Source organism: Trichoplusia ni, chromosome 1 (assembly GCF_003590095.1).
Source record: "Trichoplusia ni isolate ovarian cell line Hi5 chromosome 1, tn1, whole genome shotgun sequence".
In the NCBI taxonomy this organism is placed as follows: Eukaryota; Metazoa; Arthropoda; class Insecta; order Lepidoptera; family Noctuidae; genus Trichoplusia; species Trichoplusia ni.
Window position 1 is genome coordinate 456,219 of NC_039478.1, and position 27,787 is coordinate 484,005.

General features: G+C 34.8%; 1 protein-coding gene across 1 annotated transcript in view; it reads left to right on the forward strand.

Moving 5' to 3' along the window:
• Window positions 1–27,787, forward strand: part of LOC113500025 (glutamate receptor 1-like) — a 141,887-nt gene that overhangs the window by 63,600 nt on the left and 50,500 nt on the right. The window contains exon 2 of the mRNA XM_026880711.1: window positions 15,866–16,015. Coding sequence (XP_026736512.1) covers window positions 15,866–16,015 — 150 coding nt within the window. The remainder of the gene's footprint in view (window positions 1–15,865; window positions 16,016–27,787) is intronic.

Consider the following 27,787-nt stretch of genomic DNA (forward strand, 5'->3'; position numbering starts at 1 on the left):
ATGGTAACTGGCGGTCAGTCAAAAGATCCTCAATAATAGGGTTCTATTTTTTCATTTTCAGTTTTAAACAATAATACCAGCCTATAAATATGCCACTGTTAACAACAAGACTCTTCTTATGTAGCAAAAATGCACATTGCTGATTTGTGATTCCATTTTTGATTTTTAATCCATTTCCTGAGTTTTCTTGCAACTATTAACAATGATGTCTAAGAATAATTAACAGGGTACGGTACACGTCATGACTTCGAAAAAGTAACATTTCTATTTTGGCTATGTTAGATACAAACCTCAACATCTAACCATATAAAAATACTGCAAAACAAATGTTTAATAAATACTGCCGGAATGAAAGCTGACATAAATTTGAATTTATTGTCAATTTATAATATTTATGTTTAGATCGATAACTTAAATGCATATAACGTAACTAATGAGGTAGTTAAATAATAAATTTATAATCTGTTACGTTTATTATCTAGATGAGTATTTTGGTTTGAAATATCTATCAGCAAGCTCTTAGCTAACAGTTTACTTTAGTTGCATAAATGTCATGTAAATAACAAAAACGGTAATTAAAATTAATTAAAATTATTGGGAACATAAAAAGATCAAGTTCTGATCATTGAAGAAAAAGTTTTAGAAAGTATTTTTCGCCAATTTACAAACAAGCTATTTTTCTCTATTAGAGATGTGCACGTATGTAGCTACGCGCGCATTTGGGTTTTTTTTTAACACAATTCCAACTGAAGTTTTATTTTAATGATATAACGATATTTTCAATATTTTCGCAGAATTCAATAAATTCTACGTATTTTAAAGTTTGTACAAAATCTTCTAGCATGAACGAACTTATTACGTATCATTTTAATTACGGTAAACGTTCATTTACATTGCGTGTTGTTATATCGATACTGAGCGATAATTAAAATAAAGGTTGTATTGTCAATGGACACTGAACGAGGATGCCAGGCGTAGGGCGGACGGCTTTATTATTTGTGGTAACACAAACGGGGCTCGCGCTCGTCGCCAGCCGACCGTGCGCGGCGAGAGCAGCAATCGTGTTATAATCATACGCCGCCGTGGACGGTAACGCGTGCAACACGTGCCCAGCTAATAGACTCACTGTCGAAACGCAACGCGACAATCCGTACCAGCGTTTCAGTACTATTTGTCGATCCGGTAAACTTTTATATCGACATGTTAAGTACGGTCGAGGCGCAATCGTGCCATCTGTCACGTCCCTCCGATGTTTTCGTCACCGTAATATTCTTTACGACTGAGTATGGAGTAATTTATACTCGTAAACTCTATATTTGACACATGCCAAAACTTACATTACTCTCCTAACTTAGGGCTTGTGCTAGGGCCGTATTTTTTATCGAACTTTATGGCCGAGTAAATAAGGCGAATTTATGTTTTGAAGCTATAAAGAGCATTCTCGCTTATGTTGCAGGTGTAAGTTAAGTTTATTACTACTTAGAACTAAGTAAAGAAAAACCTTTGCTTCAATTTGTCAAATACCACACGCTTACTTTAGATTGAATAGACGTGGTCTCACTAATTCAAATGAGTTTTTTCAAGTAGGAAATATAAAGAGTGACCGAGCCGTTTGAATGTTCAGGTTGAAATGTAGGTAAAACGACGCAAAGCGGACCGAGGCGACATATGTGATAACATTACCCGCTGATAGCGCAAAATAATCCTCTTAATGCGTAAAATAAACGCCACCTGCATTGACAACGACTGATTAAATTATTTAAACCGTGAATTAATCGCGCAAGTAAAACGGTCCTCCGACAATGTATATTTAAAAAATTTATTCGCGTCGCCACTTGAGTCAATTACTTTTAATTTATCGTTCGTAATAACGATTGCTCATTTTACAGAATAGGCCACGGGTTCGAACGCATTTAATGTTATAATTTTCGCGTTATAATCCTACCATATTTATACGTGGCCGATGCTGACAAATACATTTTGTGTGAACTGTGCATTATTGCGGGACATTATTTATCAGACGATGATAAAATGATGGTTTTATCTTTTGAGGCTTATTAGTCTAGTGCTATAATAGTATCTCGCGATGGTCCGAATTCATGAAATCATATGGAAACAGACACAAATTAACACAATGAAAGAATTCAAACCTCAGACAGGATTCGAAATCATACTCATCATAAATACAAAAAAAAAAAAAATTAAAATCGCTCAATCCATTCAAGAGCTATTATCCCACTGACACTTCAAACTTCTTTTTGAGTCGGGAGTTAATAAAATAGTTTTAGTTACTTACTAGATAAATCATTGAGTTCACCTAAAGTGTCGAATCGGTGATTTAAGGAGTTTGATTGAACCCGCCGACTGCATTATTAACTTGAACTTTAACTAAGTGATTCGTAACTGCGGTTTGAGTAACTTGTATTGAACTTGTGTTAACCACTTTGCTTATAATATTTTCTTTTACTTTGACTTATTTGATTATCTGACACAGGTCTCAAACTAGGTTCAGGTACTTAATAAGGTTTTTCATCATTCTTTCTATAAAATAATTAAATATTATGGATAATGAATAAATATTATGAGGTCATTAAAAAGTAAAACTTGTACTTGAATAGCACTTTAATTTCGTTCAAGTTTGGGTATATGACCCAGAAATATTGTTCGTGGAAAATTTGACCGGCTTTAATAAATACATTTTGTAAAACGATGTAAAAACTTTAAAATTGCTCAATCTGAAGGTTCCGAGCAAATGGGCAAAAGAAAAACCATCACGAAAAATGGTCACTAGTCTAATTTATGATTGTATCAAAAATACATCATTTGAGAAAAACTATCACTTATCTTATTTATACTTATTTTTAGCATCAGATAATTCAAATTTGTATTGAATGGTTTTTATCAATATTTATAATTTTTACAATATCCTACTCTTTCTTTACGCAGGAGACGACATGTTGCGCCGACCCCAAATAAAATAATTGGGATAAGGTTAATGATGATGATTACAATAACCTACTTTGTTCCTTATGATTCACTGAAGCTATATTTACAATACCAGATTTAAAAGCGATGCAGAGATTAAAAAAAAAACTAACTGTTATAAAAGTGTACGTTACAAGCACTAATTACAACCGCCTCAGACCGTAATGAGAAAGTACTCAGTTGTTTGTGATAACATCAAATGTTTGAACACATATCAAAGTTAAATACTATGACGGGTTTATGTCAGACAAACGTCAAAACATACAAGCTCTAGACAAACAACAAGGAAAATTCACATCAAATAAATTCTCTACATAAATACGTTACCTAACGTAATATTTAGATAAGTTACCTTATAAATATTACGAGTTTTATTAACATTAAAACGTGACGTCATTTCACTGAAACGTTTCTAAACATATGTTTAGTTTTTATGTATTTGTTGGTAAATAGTGAAACTAATGTTACTCTACTCTCTGCGATATGAGCTTTCGTAATAAATATTTAAACGTGTGAACAAATATGAATAGAAGTTTTCTGTTTTCATTTAGAAATTGAACACAAACATAGATTTTATCTTCTAACGTAATAATTATTTACATTTGAAATAGGTTCTTACACTCTACCCGTTCTCTGATGATCTTTTTGACAGGTTTTCAATTTATTTAAGAAGTGAAGCGCAATACGTAACTGATTCAGTTCAACGATATTATTTTGTAAGCTGGAACATATTAGGTGCGATTTAAAAGCATTCAGTTATATTTATTATTATATTCTACTATACTATTATACTTTTCACTTAGTCCTTTTAATTCTATTATTTATTTAAAATCGATTCAGTTACTTGCAAATAATACTATTTAAAAACAACATCAAAATAATCACATTATGTTATGAATTCGACTACATTCGACGAATTGGTAGATACCTAATAATAATTTTCACAACGTATTAAACGAATATAAGAAATCTAATGCTGGACATAGGACATTTTATAGATGTAAAAATTTAAAAGTCTCAGTCCCATTATTTCAACTCAAAACGGATCAATACATTAATATTAATGCCTAGGTAATATTATTCAAAAATGTTGTCAGTCACCTAATACCCAGTCACGGAATAAATACATTTGAAAACCTCTTTTATAAAACTGCTGTACTCTAGAAGCTTACAACCATTTTGACACTGTTACGGTTAGCTGACTAACAAGCAGACACCTCGAGCCGAGAAAACGTTAGGCTTTGAATCTCCATTTGTCACAAAGGGAAAAGACGAGTTATTGTGGAACTTACGAGCGTTTTTCTTTCAAAGACTTATTTATGTTTGTTACTAATGGAGTTTTACTGAATATAGACAACAACCAGCCTGACAATGATGTTCAATTTGAGATAACTTTAAACATCAATAAGTTACACTTAGGTACTAGGTTTATTATTATAGTAATCGCTTAATTTACCATAGTCATGAAAGGCATAGTAAACAAAACGCTCGAAGCAATGTTTATTTTACAAAAAACAACAAGAGCCTCATGAGTACATGGTGAGTGATCTTCAAACACCTCACAGCATAATTTTCAATTTTCAAGGTGATTGTACTGGCTTCTATTACACAAGATGATGAAAGCTTTGTTCCTTTTAAGGGTAGAGAATAATTTTGGCAAGCGTTACGCGGCTCACGTAAGTATATACTCCAATCTGTTGAGAACGGGCGCTTCCGGTGCGAGGCGACGACGTCCCCGCCTAGCCGCCGCCGCCGTCCTCGCGCTGACATACACCCCACATTTATATACACGACGCAGATTAATTCCACGTCATCCGACACATATCCACAGCGAGAACCAGCCATTCTCAATCATATTGCCATACAAAATACCAAGACGGATCTCTGGTGGCGACTCGCCGCGCTTCGCTAATTAACGTCTAATGATCACTTATATAAATGAACTCTTCTCTACATTACGGTGCCTTGTTTTGTAACCCGCCTTGCATTAACGTACGCAGGATTCGGTTTACGATGTGCTAATCTTTATCGTCTTAAGCTTTAAGATTATTGTTGTTATTTTTACAGTGGGTTGGGTTCTTGAAGAAATAAATTGAGTCCGAGTTGACAGGAAATTTTCATTTATTGAACATTGCTTCTAAAATACCTCTTGAATCTTACAAATTGCACATATTCTTACAAACAATACTTCCGCAAGACAATCGCCGGATTGTTGCGCAATACTAAACAGAAATAACAATTTTAAAACCTTTTATAGTCGCTTCTACTTTTATTTTATTTTTACTGACATACGAATAAAAAACATGACAACTAAAGAACAATTTCAAATTTATAAACTTAAAACTAAACTACAAAAATGAGGTTCAATATAATGAGGTTGAGTATGCTGTCAATTGATCAATTTCAACACTCCTCCTTGATCAATTTACAGCGAAGAATCTCAAATGTTCTTCTGCTAAGTGGTTTCGTCAAGATATCTGCAATCTGTTGACTGCTTTCAACATGTTGTAGAGTCACTGTGGTGCCAATGTGTTGCTGAATGTACTTCCTGGGTATTTCGATGTGTTTCTTTCCTCTGGTCGTCTTTCCTTCATGAGCATTCTGTAGCATGTGTATGGCGGACATGTTGTCGACTTTCAGATTGATTGGATGATCACTTTCCAGAATTCCAAATTCAACAGCTATTCCCTTTATCCAGCACACATCGTCAATTACAGACACCGCAGCTCGATACTCAGCTTCTGCAGTAGAGCAGAGGTAGCCACCAGACGCTGCTTCTGAGAGTACCAGATGATCGGTCCTCCTCTCAACACTAGCACACCACTCGTCGATTGTCCTGTCTCAGAGTCTCCTCCAAAGTCTGAGTCAGTATAAGCCACTAACTCCTTGTCTCCTCCGAAGTAGATTCCAGCAGTTGCAGTTCCTCGCAGATACTGGAAAACTCGTTTTACCATTGCTTGATGACTCTTCATTGGTTTGTTGCAGAATCGACTGAGATAATTTACGGCGAAACTGATGTCAGGCCTGGTTATTGTAGCGAGATACAATAAACTCCCTATCGCTTCGCGATAGTTATTGTTCGCCGGAAGTGCCTCATCATTCTTGAAGTTTGCCTTCTGCGAAACCATTCCTTGTTCAATTGGTGTAGATACTGGGTTGCATTCGTCGAGTTTCATCTTTCTCAGTATCTTTGCCGTGTAGCGTGGCTGGCTCACAAAGATACCATTGCTGTCGATTTTGATCTCCATGCCTAAGTATGTCAGTTTGTCCAGAGCTCTCTCGCTGAAGGTGATCTGAAACTCCTTGCTGATCTCACTCAGCAGTCTGTATATTTCTTTTTCATTTTTCCCAGCTACCAAACCATCATCCACGAACAGAGAAAGCATTAAACTCTTGTCTTTGTTGTAGTAAATGCATGGGTCGTCATCGGTGTTGACTAGTCCCAACTGTTGCTCAAAGTACTTGCTGACCCTCTCGTTCCACATTCGTGGAGCTTGTTTTAGCCCATACAGGCTCTTCTTCAGCTTACAAACTTTCTGGGTTCCATCGTTGAATCCTTCGGGTTGATTCATATAGATGTCCTGCTCCAGGTTGCCATACAGAAAAGCTGTCTTCACGTCGAAAGAAACTAACTTCATTTTCTCCGATGCTGCATGACTTAGAAGTAAACGAATTGACGCATGTCGGGCCACTGGGCTGAACGTCTCTGCATAGTCTACTCCCTCTTTCTGCTCAAATCCTCTGGCTACTAGTCTAGCTTTGTATCTTCCATCCGCTTTCTCTCGCAGTACCCAACGACATGTTATTGGCTTCACTGCTTCAGGACAGTTGACTAGTTTCCAAGTTTGCATTTCCAATAACGAATCGTACTCCTCCTGCATTGCTTGCCTCCACTTCTCATCTTTCAGTGCCTCACTCACCGGGATGTTCTCAGTTTCGCCTAACATGGCGACTTGTGCGCTCGTTCCTCCACGCCGGGATTCAAGTACACAGTCTCTTAATCTCGGTGGTGGTTGTAGGGTTCGACGATCTCGTAGAATCCTCCTTTCCGGTTCTTCTTCTGTCTGTCTTGTCCTTCTTTCGTTGTCGCTGAATTCCTCTGCACTTTCTCCTGTTGTCCAATCTTCTTTTTCGTCTGACTCGCTGCTGCTTTCTTCATTCTGTTCAGTTGCTTCTTCTGTCGATATCTCAAGTTCAGTGCCTTGTCTCAGTCTCAATTCCTCTTCATTGAAGATTACATTGTCGGAACTCACAACTTCTCCCTTTTCCTTCAGATAGACTCTGTAGCATGGTGAGTCTATGTCATAGCCTACCAATATACCCTTTTCTGACTTCTTATCAATCTTGCCTCTCTTTTGTCCTTGTACGAGCACGTAACATTCGCATCCAAAAGATCGCAGCTTTTCAATCTTCATTTTCCTGCCGAACCACAATTCTGCAGGACTGCTCCCTGGTACCTTGCTAGTTCCGGTTTGGTTTATTGTGAAGATTGCATGATTCATAGCCTCTGCCCACAGTCTTTCGTCCAATTCATTTGCATGTATGCCTGCTCTTGCTGCCTCGACAATCTTTCTCATTTCTCTCTCCACCCTTCCATTCTGTTCTGGTGTATACACGTTTGTGAAGGTGTGAAAGATTCCCAGTTTATCCATCAACTCTTTGGTCGTTTTATTCTTCAGTTCGGTGCCATTGTCAGATCTTAGACCCTTCACTCTCCTTCCCAGCTGATTTTCAACTAGTCTCAAGTAGCTTGCTATCTTCTCTGGAGCTTCACCTTTCGTCTTCATAAAGTAACAGCTTCGGTAGTGAGTAAAATCGTCCTTGAACCAGTACTTTGATCCTCCTAGCGATGGAATATTCATTTCACCGGTGTCGATGTGCACAAGTTCCAATGGCTGCTCAGCTGTCTTTGGGTTGATTGGGTGTGAGATACGATGTTGTTTACCATATGTGCACCCTGTGCATACATAATCGTCCCAGTCGTCGACATATTTTATTCCTTTCCTCTTCAGAATGTCCCTCACGTACTTGACATTTTGATGAGCGAGTCTCTCATGCCACACTCTGATTGACTGAACCATCAGACTAGTCTGTTCTTCTCTCCTGAGCATCATTTGGTAGAGATTTCCTTTGCGTTTTGCGATAGCAACTATGTCCCTGCCATCCTGACTATAGAACGTTGATTCATTTCCATTTGCTTTCTGAACGTGTCCTTTGTCTAGCATCTGGCTTACTGAAAATAAATTAAAGTTGAGATTTGGTACGTAAATCACATCTTCGAGAACCACTGGGTACCACTTTTGACCATCAAAAGCTTCCATCTCAATGTTTCCTACTGCAACGCCATCTAGTTTGGTCGAGTCTCCTATTACAATTGGAATGGGCTCATCCAGTTCAACAAGTTGAACAAACCACTCTCGGTGAGACGTCATATGTTGGCTGGCTCCACAGTCTTGGTACTATGAGTTATTATCCTTGGAGAGGTCGTTGTCCACTGTCGAAAGTGCCGTAGTTAGGAAGGCTTTTCTGCGTGGCTTTTCATTGGCTGGCTTGCTTCCTTCATTTCGAGCATCACATTCCTTTGCAAAGTGCTCCTTTTTCTTACAAATGTTGCATGAATATTTTTCTTTGCAGTACTCGATGTACTTTTGGCACGGTCTTCCTCTGCATTCTTTGATCAGGTGACCCTTCTTGCCACACTTGTAACATCCGGTCTGAGACTTGTCCTGTTTGTTGCTTGTCGACTGTCCATGTTTTTCTTTTCTTGATATGAGAGCATTGTTGGTGCTGCCCTCTGTGTTCGACGTTTCTTTGAGTCGTTCATCTTCAAGCCTCAAACGTTCCATCAAAGTTTCTACATTTCTGTTGGCTCCTGTCACGTTGTCCCAAGATGTTCTGAAATGTGCCAGTTTCGGTGGTAGGACACTCATGATCCTGGTCATGATCCAGCTTTCTTTCATAGGATCTTTTTCAGTGGAGATCTCTTCGGCAAGATCCAGAATCTCCATGCAGTTCTCAATTGCTGACTTCTGTTCATCGTATTCAAATGTAAAAAATTTAATGCGGGATGTTTCAAGGGTTACTTCAGTTTTGGTACCATACAAACTAACTAACTTATCTATCATATCTTTGGCAGTTTTGCAATTTGCTATTTTGTTTGCAATTTTACTACTTACATTTAACCCTATTAATGTTTGAGCTTCGATATCTTTCTTAGTCCAAGCTGAGACGGTTGCTTCAGACGCTGAACCTGCTGGTCTTGACTTCACACTTGATACGATATCATAAAGATCTCTGTTTTTAAGAGCCAAATTTAACTTGAAACGCCATGAAACAAAATTTACATTTCCTTGACTATCTTCGCTCAACATTTCTAATTGTGACTTTACAGTATCCATTTTGTTTTAAATTGTGACAATTCGAGAAATTTCTGACAATTTACGAATTTAAAAACTTTCGTGGCGATTTACAGACTAAGCGACTTGCATATTCTTTGCCGTACGTTGACTGACTTGCTGTGCACTGACTGCTCCAATACTGACTTGAGGTTGTGTTGACCACGTTGGTCCTGACGATTTTTCTGCTTGACTCGTCCTCAAATCCACTCAAAAAAAACCTTCACTGCTGTCCTGGGCCCATAACCTGTTGTTATTTTTACAGTGGGTTGGGTTCTTGAAGAAATAAATTGAGTCCGAGTTGACAGGAAATTTTCATTTATTGAACATTGCTTCTAAAATACCTCTTGAATCTTACAAATTGCACATATTCTTACAAACAATACTTCCGCAAGACAATCGCCGGATTGTTGCGCAATACTAAACAGAAATAACAATTTTAAAACCTTTTATAGTCGCTTCTACTTTTATTTTATTTTTACTGACATACGAATAAAAAACATGACAACTAAAGAACAATTTCAAATTTATAAACTTAAAACTAAACTACAAAAATGAGGTTCAATATAATGAGGTTGAGTATGCTGTCAATTGATCAATTTCAACAATTATTCATTTTGAATGGCTTGTAATGATGCTTGTCTAAGCATCTAAGATACATATACATATCTACATATATCTTCATATGAGTGTTTTTGTGTAAATGTTTGAGTTTTGTATTAGGTATTCAAGATTGTTGCGGAGTATTAAAATTACTTAATTCCAAACATATACATGATATAGACTATTGCTTAAATCTTAAAATCATAACGAGCTCAAAGATAGTCTTCATTTGTTTATCAGACTAAGTCGAAACAATACAAATATTTTCGGTGCGATATCTAAGAAAGGACCAATAACTTTGGCAAATAAAATTGTGGTAACAATAAGGAAATGACAATTACGAGTATATTAGGAGATAAAGCCGGCAATATTAGCACATTGGACAAAGCAATACAGATAATTCAGTTGACTTTGTGGTATGTACCAGACGGATACTCTGTTACACAAATTAATTATATCGTCATCGAATCCTAAGGATATACACCCAATCCTATATGGAGGCGTAATAAATCTAATGACGTATCACAGCGTGTCAATCCCAACCAACAGATCCTACGACCCAAGGATTATCCGAATCGGAACATTACTACCTTTTAAATTATGAGTTGTTTGGTAATGAGGTGAGTATACGTTTCGTCATGGATGCTATAAATTTTTAAGTATGAATTAATTATGATTTCTCGGATAGGTTTACCTGAAATCTTAAGATCGAAGCTTGAAACAACAGTTATATATAACACGTAGTACCATGAGCCGTAGAGGTTTTTCTAAAATGTAATCATAGCTTAATCAATGAAGAAAAACAGTGTACAAAGATACGTACGACAGCATTCACCAGCATTCACCATCATCATTGTATTTTTCATATTTACGCAAAATATGTTTTTTTAGCCCTTGCTCTGACCAAGTAGGTGATATTGTTTTTTTCTTCTCACACAACCCTGACTTTAGATTTATTTACAAATCAAAAGTTTGGCCATTGTTTCCGCAAAGTTATTGCCAGGTCAAGAAATATTTAATATATATGACTAAACAAAGGAAACGAATTTAGAAATTTCATTTTGTAGGTGTGCTTAATACTTTGTCGCTGCTTTCTGAGGCTAATATAATCCTTTCAGTAATAAAACGCCTCTGTTTCGGTGCCCTAATTATTATATAAGGCAGCGATAAAATCTGCCAAATAACTCTTCATTACTTGCATTGAAATTTTGGATTTCAAAATATTATTTGGGAATTTGTTAATGAAAGTTTGACTTCCCTACAGCGGTAAGTGGCTTTACTGTATCTATGCCTGTGTTTATATCACGATGTCAAAAGTTTTGATCTTTATTTAAAGGAAAATTTATTTAAAACAGTTACGGAGTAAGTATACTTTAATTTACTTGTAAAGAGTCTAGTTTGGCAGGTAACCGTCTCAAACTTTCACAGAAAAAGCTCTTTCATAAACTAGCAAGAATTACTCGACCTAAAACAGAAAAACAAGTTGAAACACAATCATTGCATTAGCACTAATTTTCCAAGGGACATAAACAAACTGTGCCCGAACATTAAGGACATCTGTCGGGGCAAGTAAAAGAAAGTTTCCTTTGACCCGCGCCTATTTACGTTACAATAAAAACTAAGCCGTCATATTTCCTTCGTCAAAACCTTTTACTCACATAAATAAAAGTCGAAACAAGCAACCTCCGAGTTCTAGGCTTATTCCGTAAAGCAGAGTCTAAGTTAGATGATTTTGAAAGCGTTTGTTTGAAGTATTACCATTGCTGTTTCACGACGAGCTGTTGCAAACTATCCTTTACGTGACCGCTTTGAGGCTGTTAACAACGCTGAATAAAAACTTCCACATAAGCCTTTGAATTGAATTTAGCGTCACGAGTTCCGATTCTTTATGGTTCCACTATTAACTTACATGAGTTTTACTTTATACAGTTTAAACTTCACGTTTTGAAGTCAAGATATAAATAATTTAATCAAAAAATATTTTATACACGTTTAATTTTTCCTTCTTTATAATTTTTTTTTTGTTGTGACTTTTCACGGCCGTTTCTATAAATACATGAAAAAGGTAAATGGATTACCAACACAATACAGATTTTATTGATATGAAAGGAGTCAGTGATTTGAACGACATCGAGTATCGGTATTGGAACATGTAATTTCATAACGGCCAAGCAAAACGTGACTTTTCATTTGTTTCGGGAATGAAGCCACATTACATCAGGGGGCGTAGCATTTTCAATAATTGGTACTTAAAAAGCATTAACGTCAAAAGTTGCCTTGTTACCTTATAATTAAAATTTTCGGGGCATTTTTCTTTTTCGCTTAACTTTCCCTTTTACTGTAACAAAAATGCTTCTTAAACAAGGTTTTGCTAACTCGAATCTATTTAAAATCCTTTAGCATTTTCTTATGTACTTGTTGAACTGGAAATATTAAGTTAGTTAAGGTGTAATATTTTAGCCTTATGCTCTTCTCGAGAATTTGCAAGTTTTTCATTTCCAAACATATTTTATAACAGAAGGTAAAATACAAGGCCGCAAATCGCCGCAAAATTAGATTAGTGCCGCGTACTTTTTGCATAGTCTTATTTATGGCTCCAAGTCTCAGAATAATTTACTTGATATCAAAACGCGTCTCATGAGGTTTTTATTAAGGTACCCCAAAATGTTGTTTTTTGGGGTTGCTTTCATTTTACTTCAACAGCTATAAACGTAAATTTAGTTATCTGAATAATATAGGTTTACGATTTAAATAAAATAAACACAAAAAACGTTGAGAAGAATGGAAACAATTTTATCAAAAAATTGAATCTTTAATCCGTATAAAAATTTCATTGTTTTTTTACTGGTGCAGTGTTTTTGTCGGGAAGCTTCTGGGGTGTGTAGTAAAACTTAAAATCAATCAAGCTGGCATAACCCGTGGTAGTTTCATGCACCAATCTTACGTCTTCACATAAATTTACAGGCTTTTGCGAAGTCATCACACATGCAAACACAATATAATACCAACCACATTACCATAAGTCTCGACTTGTTTGTTTAACTCATATAGCTAGAAGCTAGAACACTATCATATATTTTCAGGCAGACTTGTTGCAAAAACGACGAAATTTAATTAAATTCTTAAGTTCTTCTTAGTTAAAAAATAATTTAAACCTACATTCTCTTTAAATCGAAGAATATTTGACGTAGCAGAGGAATAAAAGAAGAGGTTTTGACGACTATGAATACGAAATTCACAATCTCAATAACTGTTATTACCTACAAACCTCGATTTACTATACGCTCTCCGCGGTATAAGTCAGCGAAGGCCATTTTTATAACCCTCACTCCGAGTGCTGTAGTTCAAACAAATATTTGTACGGTTTGGGTCGATCCGCTCCACAAGTTGGGTTGACAAAAACTACTCTTAATATACGTTTATAATACTGTTCAAAATCTGTATTTATGTTACCTACATATTGTTCTTGTGCGGCGTACTTGGCCTGTATTATTTCCGATAAACAATTCCTCATGACATTGTTATGTCTCGGCTAAATGCTACGTTATTTTGGGACTGTATCTATTTCTAGCTGTAAAATAAACATGCTAAACAGTTCAGTCACATCTCAATATTTTTTAGAAAGTTTGGTTTGATGATAGTTAATTTGTTGGCCCTATGTTATGCCAACTAATATGATTGAAATACTCACAACTAATCAAGGAAATAAACTTGCATTTGGATATTAGTCATTTGTTTATTAATCTTCTTTCAAAGGCAGGTTTTGGTCAAAATTGGCCATTAAAACTATCGTTTGTTGTTTTTGTTAGGGGACGAATATGTTTCTATATAAATATTCATTTCAATCGCCGACAATTGTTTTTATTTTGGCACTATGCGGAATTAGTATAAGTGCTAACGAATATTTTAAGCCAGGCTCGAATTGCAATATTTGTTAGTCACGTATCATGACTAAAAATGGTTATTAAAATAATTGCATGGCTAGTTTTAGCCAGCAGATTCAACCGCGGAGATCTATCTATGTTATTGGCATATTCGTATATTAAAACCGAGTTCGTGGTTTTATAACTAAAGATGACAATAATAGCCACCTTAATTACCTTTTAATATTAGTGTGATTGGAATATTATTTGAAATACATTAGCGTAATAATGTCAAATGATACCGGTCAGAACATTTGGTATAAAAATTAAATATTATGAATATTGTAAAGCTCTTTAAAATATAGCCTTAAAAGTAAGTTTCAAGTTGTTAAGTATGTAACAGACACCCAAGATAGACGTGGGGTCAGACAGGTGTTGTAAGTAGATAAAGTTGCAGTGAATTATAAGTGTATAAAGTAATAAAACTATCAAAACCGTACGTTGCAACAACTCAAGTTTGTCTGAAAAGTTTCTTTTGAAAATTTGATGAAAACTTGCTTTATATTTTACTATTACACAATTAAATAGTCAATTTTATTATTAATTAAATGTACTGAATTGGCTGTTGTGTGGCCTCTTGGTATAGTGGTTAGCGAACCTGATTGTTGTGCCGGAGGTCGTACGTTCGTTTCCTTCCTTGTACAAATGTTTTTGTGATGAGCACGATCGTATGTTCTGTGTCTGGGTGTAATTTGTCTATATTATGTATTGTAAAATTTGTAAGCAAGCTTTGCTTGGTTTGAGACTAAGTGGCGTTGTGTGAATGTTGCAGAATGTTAGTAATGTGTGATATAATTATTTAAATTTTTCAATGTTGTAAAACCTCGTATATATGGCATCTGCGGAATAATTAACTCACTCCTATAATTTGTCACATATTATGTAGAATACTCACAAAAAAAAAAACTGAAAAATAAATGAAGAAATGTTTGCACCAAAATGCATTAACATTTTAACAACGCATCCATAAACTAATTCAAGGTTTACATTTTATCGAGTATGGAACATCAGATCCCTAAAAGCAATAACGATTTGTTGCAAAGCTCGACCAATAAATCCATATTTTTCTCCAGCCAGACTGGGGCTATAAATTTCATACCGGAATACTATACCCGCGTATGCTTGCAAAACAATAAATTGCGAATGCCGGCCACACACTCTAGTCATATTCATAAACCAATGAACGACTAAAGGTTTTATTTAATCATCAGCATTCCCTGCCGTATGCATTTATTTTATTGCTTTTTAATTACAAAGTCATTATAACGCGCAATGAATTTCAATGTGCTTTGTCTAATTATTGTAATACTAGCTGTTGCCCGCGACTGCGTCCGCGTGGTTGGTCTGTAAGGTATAAGTTATGATTTATACCAGCCCTGTTTTATCCACATTTTCCATTGTATCTTCGCTCCTATTAGTCGCAGCGTGATGGTATATTGCACTAAAATCCATAGAAAATATATACTTAGTATGTACGTATGACCAATATATATCAACAGCTTTATCATTCAAATACTGCATAAAGAAAATAATTCAAACATTTATTTAATACCAGAGAAAAAATCAACTTCATGATGAGCTATCATGAAGTTGATTTTTTTGACCTTTGAATGTCACGAATATAACGAGATTAAGAAAGAATAAGTATCTCTTCTGCGTAATTGTTCCAGTATGAGTTTTTATTTATGAGCTTTGTGTCAACAAAATGTCCAAAATTGGGCAGCGGTTATTATTATTTCAAAAAAATGTGTCTAAGTCTTAAAACATACTATGTCTCGCATTAATTTTACAATATTTGATTCTTTTTATTTATTATTTTAGTGTGTGTTTTCCCCTTTCCATATGTGTAATAAGTACCACAATAATTGTTCATTTAATTCAAAGAAGCTATATTGACAAAGACTTTTTTTCGATTTTACTAAATTGGACCTTATTAACATTATTTCCTTTCTCCCACAGGTGTGGTGTTTGACCAGAACACTGAAGAGATTCAGAATGCTTTCAAATTTGCTATGGTTCAGCACACCAGCCCTAATCGCTCTCGACTCGACTTCCAGCTCTACGTAGACATCATCAACACTGCCGATGCTTTCAAATTGTCTAGACTCAGTAAGTATTACCAGAATAACTCGTAAAATATTAGGGCTTATAGAGCAGCATATTTTTGTAACCATCAGCGCTGTTGAAATCACTCAAATGTATGTATGTTTGGCTGCCAATTCGTTGATTCGATCCGACTGATTAGTTCTCAAAGAAATATAACTTTTCATAGTGAAGATCGAAAAAAGTCTTATAAATTACATCAATTCTAACATTGTAAGTAATCAAAATATACGACGAATTTAGGAAAAAATGGGCACGTAATAAAAAAATACTAGAACTATCCGAGTAATAGAACTATTGGAAGCAGTTAAACCAATTAAAATCACTATTCAATTAAACAAAAATCTATTCCTATCTACGCGTGAAACAATAACAGCGTGATAAACATTGATAGTATTGTGTTTTATCTGTCGGAAGGGTATCAGGCCGCTAAACGAGGATATAATATTTGCACCGAAACTGTTAGAGATATTAGATTGAATAGAATAATAGTTGGACCCCAGTGGCATAGTAAGATACCAATCAATATAGATGCTACACGCCTTGTGTACGTTACGAATTCGACTGTTTTAGGAGATTCTTATCGAATTACGCTCAAACCGAATGTATCTAGTGCTTAGCCGGCTGCGCTGATAAGAGGGGTATGTTGTTGTGTAGATATAATATATGTATGTTGATTTAAATTGTAGAAAACGCATTATGCCTTTTGCATAAATCGGTTTGTTGGATTCTAGTTAATGCAATTTCAGTAATTAGTAATTTCACATTAAACTCATTTTTAACGGTTTTTGGCACCTGATTCTATTGTGTTGTGAACTTATACAAGTTTTTAATTAAAAAAAACGATTTAGTGTTTCATTTCTATTGGATGAAAAAAGAATTCCTGTTTCTTTTTAAATTTGTAAATTTATTTAAACAAAACTTAATTTGTTTTATACAAGGATAATAGCTTGTTAGAACACATTTATTAAAAACATGTTTTCTGGTAAAGTCGTATGATCCAGAATGCACGAAAACTCAATGTTATTGCCCTTCGTAAAAGTATTTGAGGGCATCATTAATAATAGGTACATACCTCAAAGTAAGCAGCTACAAATCTCACTCAAACTTTTTGAGTGCAATAATTGATTATTTCGAAGAAAACCATCCATCTTATAACAGTACAAAATGAAAGTCTAGACTTGTGGAAGTTTCTCAAGTTAGTTCACAACAACCACGTGAACTGTCAATACTCGTTATTACTTGTATAAACACAGAAGCGTTGAAATGTTTCCCTTAGTTTGCACCACCATTGTCGTATACATGAAAATGTCGTTTGAATATTCTTTTTTACCTAAAAAATTAAAAATGAAACTCAAGCGTGAAGCATGAATTCAAAAACTTTAAAATCAAAATTAACAGGCTTTATTCCATTATTTACTGTTGGTCAAAAAAAATCTCAGATTATTTACAGTAAGTTAACACCTGTTTTAATGAACAACTAATCAACGTTACTGTCAAATGTGGAAGGAAAGCTCTAACTTTTAGCTATTAATTAATTAATAATATTCTATAGATAGAAGCGTCTGTGTTTTAAAGCTTCAAAATAACTGCGATATTTTTTAAGGTCTGTAGCATTAGACTTATATCACAACTTCTCAGCCCTCTTTCTTATGTAAAGAACTATAGCAAAGGTTCTTTTCCCATGGGACTATTATTTGTATGACCCGGAGATATTTATTTGTGTGTGGGTGTTTGTTCATGAGAGATTTATATCTGTAAACGCACCCTCTGCCCCGGGGCAAATAGAACGGGACAGTACATTATTAAAAAACTAAACATGAACATTTCTTACCTTCCTGTATGAGACTGCAAATTGAAATTTATAGTAACTTTGAAAGAATCCTGCTATCAAACATTAAATTAAGTTTCAAATGGTTTAGGATGGGTCGAAGTCGCAACACTAAAGGTTCTTCGCAAACAGGCAAAAGAAAAACATGTTTGCAAAAAAAACTTATTTCATTTCCAACCCTCACCAACCGTTGCTTTACCTTGTTTTTTGTGGCTGTAGTGGCAACTGACACATAATCCGAAATTTGAAAGTATCACGATTCGTAAGATACAGCCTAGTAATAGACGGATGAACACACGGACCGACAGACAGGCGGACAGACAACAGAAACTATAGTAGGTTGTATGGTTCCATTTCCCATTTATACATGGAGCTCTCAAAACCGACAGTAAAATCAGGAAAATTAGGATTTGTATTTCGTGGTCTCCTAGCCTAGAAAACCTCATTTGAATGCAAAACTTCCCTCTCTTTTTATTCGTCGTCGCGTCACGGGAGGCTGATCAAAACACTTTTGAGTAAAGTCCCGCGAATTTCCCAACAACCGTCTGCACTACACATTTTAGAGGTGAAGCTAAAACTTGGCACGTGTAACGTTCCCTTCTCCCAAACATTTTGATCGAGAACTTCAATTTGATTTCGCGTTGATAAAAAGTAGACACACAATATACGTACTCATGATCATTTTCACGTATCTAAGGGACTCTTTTACAAAATAATGTCAAGGTATAAAGCTTCGGATAAATAACGTTAGGCGCTAGTCAAAATGCTTCTTCAATACAGTGTTAAGTAGATACCTGTCTGAAATTATGCGCATACATTATTTTTGGGTCAAAGAATAATATACAATGTACTTCGTGAATGGAGAAAATAATTTATGAAAATTCACGTAACTCCGACTTTATTCATTGTTCCTGACTTTCAATTTTGGGAATTAAACAATATTGTGTAATCTTTAAGTACATACTGTGCAGTGTAATGTAATATTTCACTGAATACAAGTACACCAATATAAAAATAAACTATTTTTTTTCTTGCGTAGTCCAACAAATGTCCAATGATTTCTTCAAAGCCCAGCAACTAAAATTACAGCAGCTACTCTTATTGAAAATGAAGTGACTATCTTAATTTGCTGAAATTTAATAAAAACTAATAATAAAGTTTTGTAACACTGGAGAAAGATTGTAAAACTCCGCGCAAAAGTATCGTAAAGTTAACCAGTGGGTGTCCATTTTTTGCATTTTGTTTTATTTATCTGAAAGACGCCTTGTTTTCGGAGTGATAACGAGGTTCCTATCTGGCTTTTCTCAAAACTTGCCAAAAGACTAGATGAGTTCACTTGATTTACCATTGCATTTTTAAATTTTTATTTTACTATGACCTTAGGTATTTTGAGAAGAGAGGAGAGAAGAATTCAGCATTCTTCAAAAAACAAATCGTTTCCATATCAGTCAAGTTTGAAAGCCCAAGTACGAACAGATTTACCTCAGACAATAGAGCTGATTTTACTATTCGCTGAATTAGGACGGTTATCGCAGCAAATTCTATACAGATTTGTCAACGCCAATATTTTTTGCGAACCGGACCATTTTGCGCTATCTTGGATATCTTTTCTACGAGCCTTTTTCGATTCAGGCTAATTTCTGTAGCCTAAACTTCCCTTAGTCGGAAACTCTGTAGAATTATCTTGTTAGCGTAACTTGAATTGAGCCGTGTTTACAAGATTTTGTCACCTTTTTTTAAAATGGCGCTTCTGCGCCGAGCCTACGCCTGGCCGCGAGCAAAAGTGCGCCAGTCAAGTACATTGCTAATGAGTTCCTACTAAACCCTTATTTTCAAAACTGAATATATAAACCTTAATTTGTAGCCGTAAAGCATACATTTCGTAAATAATTAATTTAAATTACTACTTGGTTTACAAGTAGTGTCTAATTGAGACTACTAAAACGGTGAAAAATACTGCCTACATTCAGAATCAAGAAACTGTTGATGAAATAAAAAAAAAATAACAGATTGTTTTACGCATTCGTACTTCGATTAATGTTTTTGATATTTGTCAATCTTATTTCATAAAAATATCATGAGAAACCAAAATATTTCTATTTCAAAATATGGGGTATGTCGGATATTCAATAACGGCCATACTATATTTGCAGAGGTCGCTGGGACCTATAATATTGCAGTCGGTCGAGTTTGATCGATTCGGTATAAGGGCACAATTCCAGTGGTCACAATAGCAAATGGACACAATCGCATTTTGACACAGTGCCATGGGCTCGCACAAAAAATAAGAGCGGTTGGTCGTGGCTCTTTCATAACACTAGCCGAGGGCCATATTGTCATTATTTTGTGGTTTGCCTTTTATCCCACGATTTAATGCATGATAACTGGTAAATGTTTCATTCCAATTTCCACTTTTAGCTTTAATGAACCAAATTAACTGAGCGCGTGAGAGTGTTTTCATAAAATAAATATATGATGAACCGTACAGGCAATATAACGTTATATATTTTCGATTGAACAGGTAGGCAGATAAGTAATGGAATCGGTTTAAAATAAATACTCATAACAAGTGTTCGGTGTTATATTGTTTATCGCATCAATTGTTTCATTATATTCTCTCGACTAAATATTCTACAGTACTATAGCTTTATAAATGGAAATGCAATTAAATCGTTACATGAACTATGAAACATTACGCTCTAATTATTTGTTGGAATGGGACCTTGCGTTTGAAACCTGATATTAAATTGATAAATCTATCTCAGACAGACGTGTCTTTACTTGATTAAAGGTATTACATATGTATCGCCAGCTATTTCATTAAGGTCTACCCAAGTAACAATTTACTCGAAAATTAAATATTTAAATATTTCATGAGCAATGATCCAATTTGCCTAACAAAATTTTGTACTCAAAGTAAATAAATACATTCAAATCAAAACAACATTGAGGCGGAAGCGACTGCCAGGCACCAAAACATAGAACTCATTATTAAATTTTAACGTTAAAAGGCAATGATACTGCGAATAAGTAAGCAATGATAATAAATGACAAGTCTTCATAAATAAATACTTATCGTCTTCACCCCATCTTACGTTAACAATCGCATTGTGAATGTTTAGATAAACCTCAAAACACCAGGACGAGAAAAGGTCGTATTGAGAAGATAATAGAAGAGTAAAATACTGAAATTTAGACAGTTTTAAGAACGATGAGAAGAATAAAATAATATTACAAAATTGCCTTTTGGTAGGCGGAGGTTAGAGTTAAAAAAATGCCATAATTAAGCATCAAAAAGTTTTGGCTCTGCCTTCTTTTATTATCTTATTAGCATACCTGAATCTACGACTAGATTTCATCTTTCTCCTCTGAAATAAAGTTCAATTATAATTAAATTCAAATGTGGAATAAGGTTTTATTTAAATTAATCTGAGGTAGGTTCCATCTCACTCAAGTAAATTAACATCTTCTATTCAAGATTGGTCTGTCTTCAATCTTTTTAAGTCTTTGTTCGTATCATTAAATCCAGGGTGAAAGCTATTGCATGTTTCTGTTGAGTACAGCGCTTAGCAATGGCTCAAGCCGCCGGCTTAATGTATAGGCCCCCAAAAATCACTCACCCATTCACCGCAAACTAATATTTTTATAGGGGGAAAACTCACATACTTTTTTTTCAGACAAATATACACAGTTGAATTAAAGAAAGGGTTTTATTTGTTAACTTGCCTTGGAAGAGTGGAGAGTGCTTTTTAGCAACGGAATTAAATGGTGTTTTTTGTAGGACATTTTTTTTTATAAATAAGACTCTTTTATATATTACAACACTGTTACCAATTGGAAGGTTTTATCTTTGGAAAAAATGAACTAGCTTCTTACAACAAAAAAACGTAAATGCTGTTTCAATACCTACGTCTCAAATGATGATACAGAGCAGTAGGCTGTCAAGTCTTATCACGCGGTGAAAAGAAGGGAAACATCAACATTAAAATTAAGGAAGGTTGAATATAAACTAAATATTTCAATTTACTTCCTGCTTAGAAAGGCATACCATAATATCATTTCTTAATATGTATGTATGTACACTCAGTAAATTTTTGAAATCGACTATACTACAAATTATTATTATTTAATACAATATATTATGATTGTGAATAACTAAAAATTGATAAACATTTATCTAAAATTTTCAGTGTTATCGCAACACCAAAAATTAATAACGTAAAAATATATTGTCTTTCACTCCGTAACAGACTTTTTCATTATTATATTAACGTCAACGATTCAAGGGTCCTTTCTTTGAAAGCTATCGTTAGAACTTAGTTATTGTAACTGAGATGTAAAAGAGATCCCTACCTCTGGGATTTAAAATCGAGTATCCTCCAAGGCTGAGTTTATTCACGAGGCCTCATTTAAAATTGCGAGTCGATGATAAAAAGAGGCGGGCCTGCGTCAGAACGCCTTACTACAAAGTGTCATTGGGGTTATTATCTTGTGCGAGAAACAGAGATGAAGTTATAAAAAAACGTATAGCGCTCTCTTACTCTAGCAGCAGAACAATGATGGCTCTAACACTTCATAGTACGGTCCCTGATCAAAACACGTCTGAGACTAATGACGACGACGCGAATTTTTATGGCAGTTTCCGTTCTTCAGGGACTACTATTTGTTCACAGATATCCGTTGAATTTTCACTCTAAAAGCCGCTATAAAAAGTTTAAACGTCCAAACTGCGTAGGCCCCGTAACGATTTTATGTGTTTTGCTTTCCTCTTTTTTAATGTTAATAAAATGCTAAGAAACCCTTGCCGCATTTGAAAGGTATTGCGAACGTTTGAATTAAGATAATCTGCACGTAGCTACCAAACGAGTTACGCTTCATAAAAAAGTAATGGTCCATATCCAGGAAATAATTTTGTTTAATTAATCGCCATTTTTTCGAGGAAATAAAAAGAACAAATTTTAATAATTATACTTCATCGGTGTAAATATATAGGTATACCTAAACCTAATACCTAGGTTTCAAGTCCTGTGGAGTAGAGTTAACAAGTGACTGCGGTTTCTCTTAAAATATATTTCATAATGCATTACGCTCATAGTGAGAGCTTTATAGGTCAAACGTTTAGCTTTTGGGTGACACAGTTGTTTTGAGTGGAACTGCACCGGCAGATGGCACGCATAGATCTGTGTAGAGTCCTACAATGCCAGGTAGTTTGACAGCACGATTCATTGACTGTCACTATAAAATTGGTGCAACAATTTACTAAAAGTTTTTATGCGAGCAGTAAAAAAAACGTTGAATGCAATTGGTGCAAAGGATTAGATAAATGTAATTCTATATTGTATATAATATTCTGAGATAAAATCTGTATAAATAAATAAAGAAATGCTGCAATTTTTTTTTATTTAGGCGAATAGCTTTGAGTGTCACAGCTATTAAATAAAGAACAATATTTAAAAATTATGGTTGAACAATTTTGTTCACTAATGAAAGTTATGGAATTTGAGGTATAACGAATTGAAAGGCAATTACCAAAGAAAATGGAGCGAAGACTCAATGAAACTCTACCATCGTATTTCTATCATCGAGTAAATAGCACCAATAGTGTCACTTTTGGCAGGACTCTCGGTATAATTGGCCCGACCTTCTTTAGTTGGTCTGTTGAAGAAGTTAATAAGTACAATTTATTAATTACGCCCGCGGTCCGATGCCGCTGTTCGCAAACGTCGCTCTTTCAAGTTGCACTTGTCTTTGAAAGTGTGACAATGTTTTAGGGAATCTTGCAATCCATTTCTAGTTCTTCTATTCCTCTGCATATTCCTAGAGTATTTTTTTTTTGGGATTTACAAATTTATGATTATTGATTAGTATTATTTATTGATTATTGAAAAATTTAATCTCCTTACGTAACATCCTTCTCCCAAAGTTAAGGTTCGAAAATAATTGCTTACTATTATCATTTACAGTTTAAAATTGTTTTATATTTCGCAGGAATTATAGGAAACTGGAAGCATTTCAAAGAGAGCGTTTGTTATACATAGCTCAGTGAAATATTATATTTTTAAATATGTAACTGTGCCATTTCTGTTTTTTGGATGCATATTTAATAAAAGGTATTTTAGATTGGCACGAGAAAGGGGAGGCCTATGCCCAGCAGTGGGAGGATAAAGACTGTGGATGATGACGATGATGATGATGATTTTTTTTAACCACTAGCTTTTTCGAAGGATTCAGGGAATTGTTACTCGATAGTTTGCCTTGAGTTTAAAAATACTTGATTTTTTTAACAAAAATAAAAGAGTTGATTCTGATCCTACTCGGAATTAGTGGAAAATGTCAACTCGTATCTTAACAATTATAACAGTCCAAAATACCCATTTAAGGGAACCATGTCCTTTGCAATTCCGTGGGTCTGCGTTAAACCCATTTTTACTTAAAACCGGGTGAAGTTATTAGTACAGAATGGAAAAATAACAGATTTAAAAGAAACAGTAATGTTTAATACGAATTTTGCTTTTTTTTATTTCTAGGTAAACATTACTTTTGTGGAACATGGTGTTCTTTACACGTGTGTTTTGACTATTGCGGTCAAGTTTATTTACAGCAGCTAAAGCGTGCAGCGTAAAATACCTACATGTCCAATGTTTATGCTATCCCGACCACCGTCACATGGTCAAATGTTCCCTAAATCTGTTAAAATTGTTGGATAATCTATATTTGTAAAAAGAATATCAAACAAATCTTTATGATAAAAACAATAGCACTATCAATAAACCTTACAAAGGAAAAACGAAGAAAGAAAGAAAGAAAAGAAAAAAAATTCTTAAAAATATTCCTTATTTAACCGTGGTAGTCAGTACACTTTTCACTAAAAATGCATAACACAATTTACCTTAAAAGTGTACTTCCGAATGTTACCTAGTAGAAGCACATGAAACTGCCGTTAAAGCCTACCGTAACGACCATAAGGACGTATTAAAATAATGCAGGTTTAAATTTTTATTGTGCCGTAATAATTCACCCGACAACGCTTCGAAGCAAGTCTGTAAGCAGTCCTTTAGTCAAGCTATAAAATCAGCATAATATTTTGTAATTTTAGGTACAGTGAATCTGGCAAGTTGCCAGTTTCAATTTAATCTTTGTACTGCGCGTTCCGTTGTGGTCACTTCTCCCGTCCTCCCGCGCTCTCCTCACAACTCCCCGGTCTACTCATGGAATTAAATCCTTATCGTGTGCACTTCGCTGACTATCTTCCAACTTCACACCGCCGTAATGAAATAATAAAGTGTGGACGCACTTTAAATTTGGTCGAGAGACGCACGATGCGTTTATTTCCCTTGTAAAGACACCCATGAGCATTCCTCTATATTTTTATTCAGTAAATTCCATCACACGCTATTGACCGTCGTTGTTAACCACTAATCACCTTAATAGACAGTAAAATTTTCATTAAAATATTAAAACACAAGATGTTACCACAGCTCAGCCAACAATTTTATGATGTATTTAAATTATTCACACAAAATAATGATAGGTTTATTTACAGCTACTGTAACCCAGTCACAAAATATACGCTCATAAAGAACAGACTAATTAATAAAGCCCGTTATTATAATACTTTATTTCTTGCTAACCAACCCTTCGTCGCTTGTTATCATATATACTACTAATATACATACATACGTCTGCGTATATGTAACACAAACACGTTGTTTGGCAACTACGCACACTATTGTTAACTATACTGACAGCTTATAATGACACATTCGTGTATAATATTAATAGCCTTAATTAATGTCTCCCAGTATTTAGAGGACAAAACTTGTGTGTGATACAACTGCGCCGCGACCCGAACTAAGGGCGCACTAATTTGTGACTCAAACTTAGAAGCGCAATCCCAATTTCACTAAAGTAAGTACGCGATAATTTGACAACTTCAAAGTATCATTTAGAGACTAGTGTCATGTAGCAGATGGCGCTAGTGGTAAATAAATCAGAACCCGTCTAAACCCTGAGTGACTCGCTCGTTAAGGCTTTACTACACAAGTATACTTAGCACGAAGTAACTTAGCCTATTAGTTTTCAGTATCACAACACATTATAAACAGATCATTTAAGATGCTGTCCAATGTCCATACATATCTTTATGCCTATACGCCTAAGTAACAAAAAAGATACGAAGCTAACGTACTTCGACAACAAAACTGATAAAACATACTTAAGTCTTTCATGTATTAACATTCTTATATTTAGTATATAAGTACATGGTCTCCGTGTTCAGTTTCCACATAAATCACAAACTTTGCGCAGGACATTAAGTCATGTACTTACATATAACCATACATACGTTTCGTATCTGACAATTTACATAATTTGCTACGAAAAGGGTGTAGTTAGCCCTGTCTATAATTATCACGATCACAGAGTTTGAATATGATGCATAATATCGGTTTCATGATCGAAATTTAATAACATCCGCGAGGTTTTTGAACTAATAACAAAATCTGCATAGTTTCGGAAATAACATTCGAAGTAGTTTTGTTATTATGAAGTTGGTGCACCAGAAAAGAGTTAAAAATATTGCTCTCTCGTATTCACATTCTGGTCAAGCGTATTCACATTTGCTGCTTATTTAAATAGCGCCTGGTCACAACTGTAGAGTCATAGTTCCATTAGAACTTTCAACCAATAGCGTCATCACAGCCTATTATTTTATAATCCACAGGAAATAGATAATTACCACAACTCAATTTTAAGTTTCCATTAAGTAAAAGTGACTTAAAAAGTAAAGATATTGCACGTACAAACTATAAAGATATAACTACATTCTAAAATATATCGTTCGGTTGTTGAGTGTTCGAGGATTTGTCGTCTTAAGGATATACAAAAACAATAGAATTACAACAATTCGCAAAAATATTTAAATCTAAATTTAGATCCGACTTATACAGTGGTAGGTTTGCCAACGGAATAACGTTCGCCAACTCAAAATTCACAGCCTGAATATCAAGCTCATAATCCAATTTGCTGGTGCGGGAAAATTTCGAAAAGTGTTTATCGAAATATACATAGATACATAAAGATGTTACCTTGGAATGTAGATATAATAATACCAGCCTTTATACATCCCACTGCTGGGCACAGTCCTCTTGGGCAAGAAGGGATTGAGCTATGATCACCACGCTAGCTGCGGGTTGGCAATTATAGATTCTACTAGCTGTTTCCCGCGACTTCGTCCCCGTGGGTAGAAGATATAAGTTATGATTTAGATATACCTGCCCGGTTTTTTTTTCACATTTTCCATTATATCTTAGCTCCTATTAGTCGCAGCGTGGTTTATAGCCTTCCTCGATGAATGGTCTATTCAACACAAAAATATTTTTTAAATTTGGACCATTAGTTCCTGAGATTAGCGCGTTCAAACAAACAAACAAACAAACTCTTCAGCTTTATATATTAGTATAGATATAGATTATATGCAATCACAATGTTTTCCTTGTTAGTGTTGTCTTGGCATAGTTAAGAAAATACATATAGGTTGGAAAACGTCACATTGATACCTTGCTTGCGTTGATCGAACCTGCTCCTTGTCCATATAAAACCATTTATATTAGTTTAGTTGGTTTATACTAATATATCGTAAAATTATTTCACAATTGTTATTTTGAAGAATAAGTTTGTTAATGTTAATATTAAGATGTAGTAGTAGGTTATTACGAAATAAGCATTGAAACTGCTTTTTCTGATCTTTTCCATAAGATTAAACCTTTCTCTGATTTTAACAGGAATATTATTTACCTACGAACTGAAATACTTAAACAGATATAACCTACTTTATCGATATTTATTGTGAAACAGCATTATTCTGATAATCAAGTTATGAGTAGGCGTATTGAAGAATTCGCCCGCATTGTTTTCAATACCAATTTCTGAATATAAATTACGAGAAA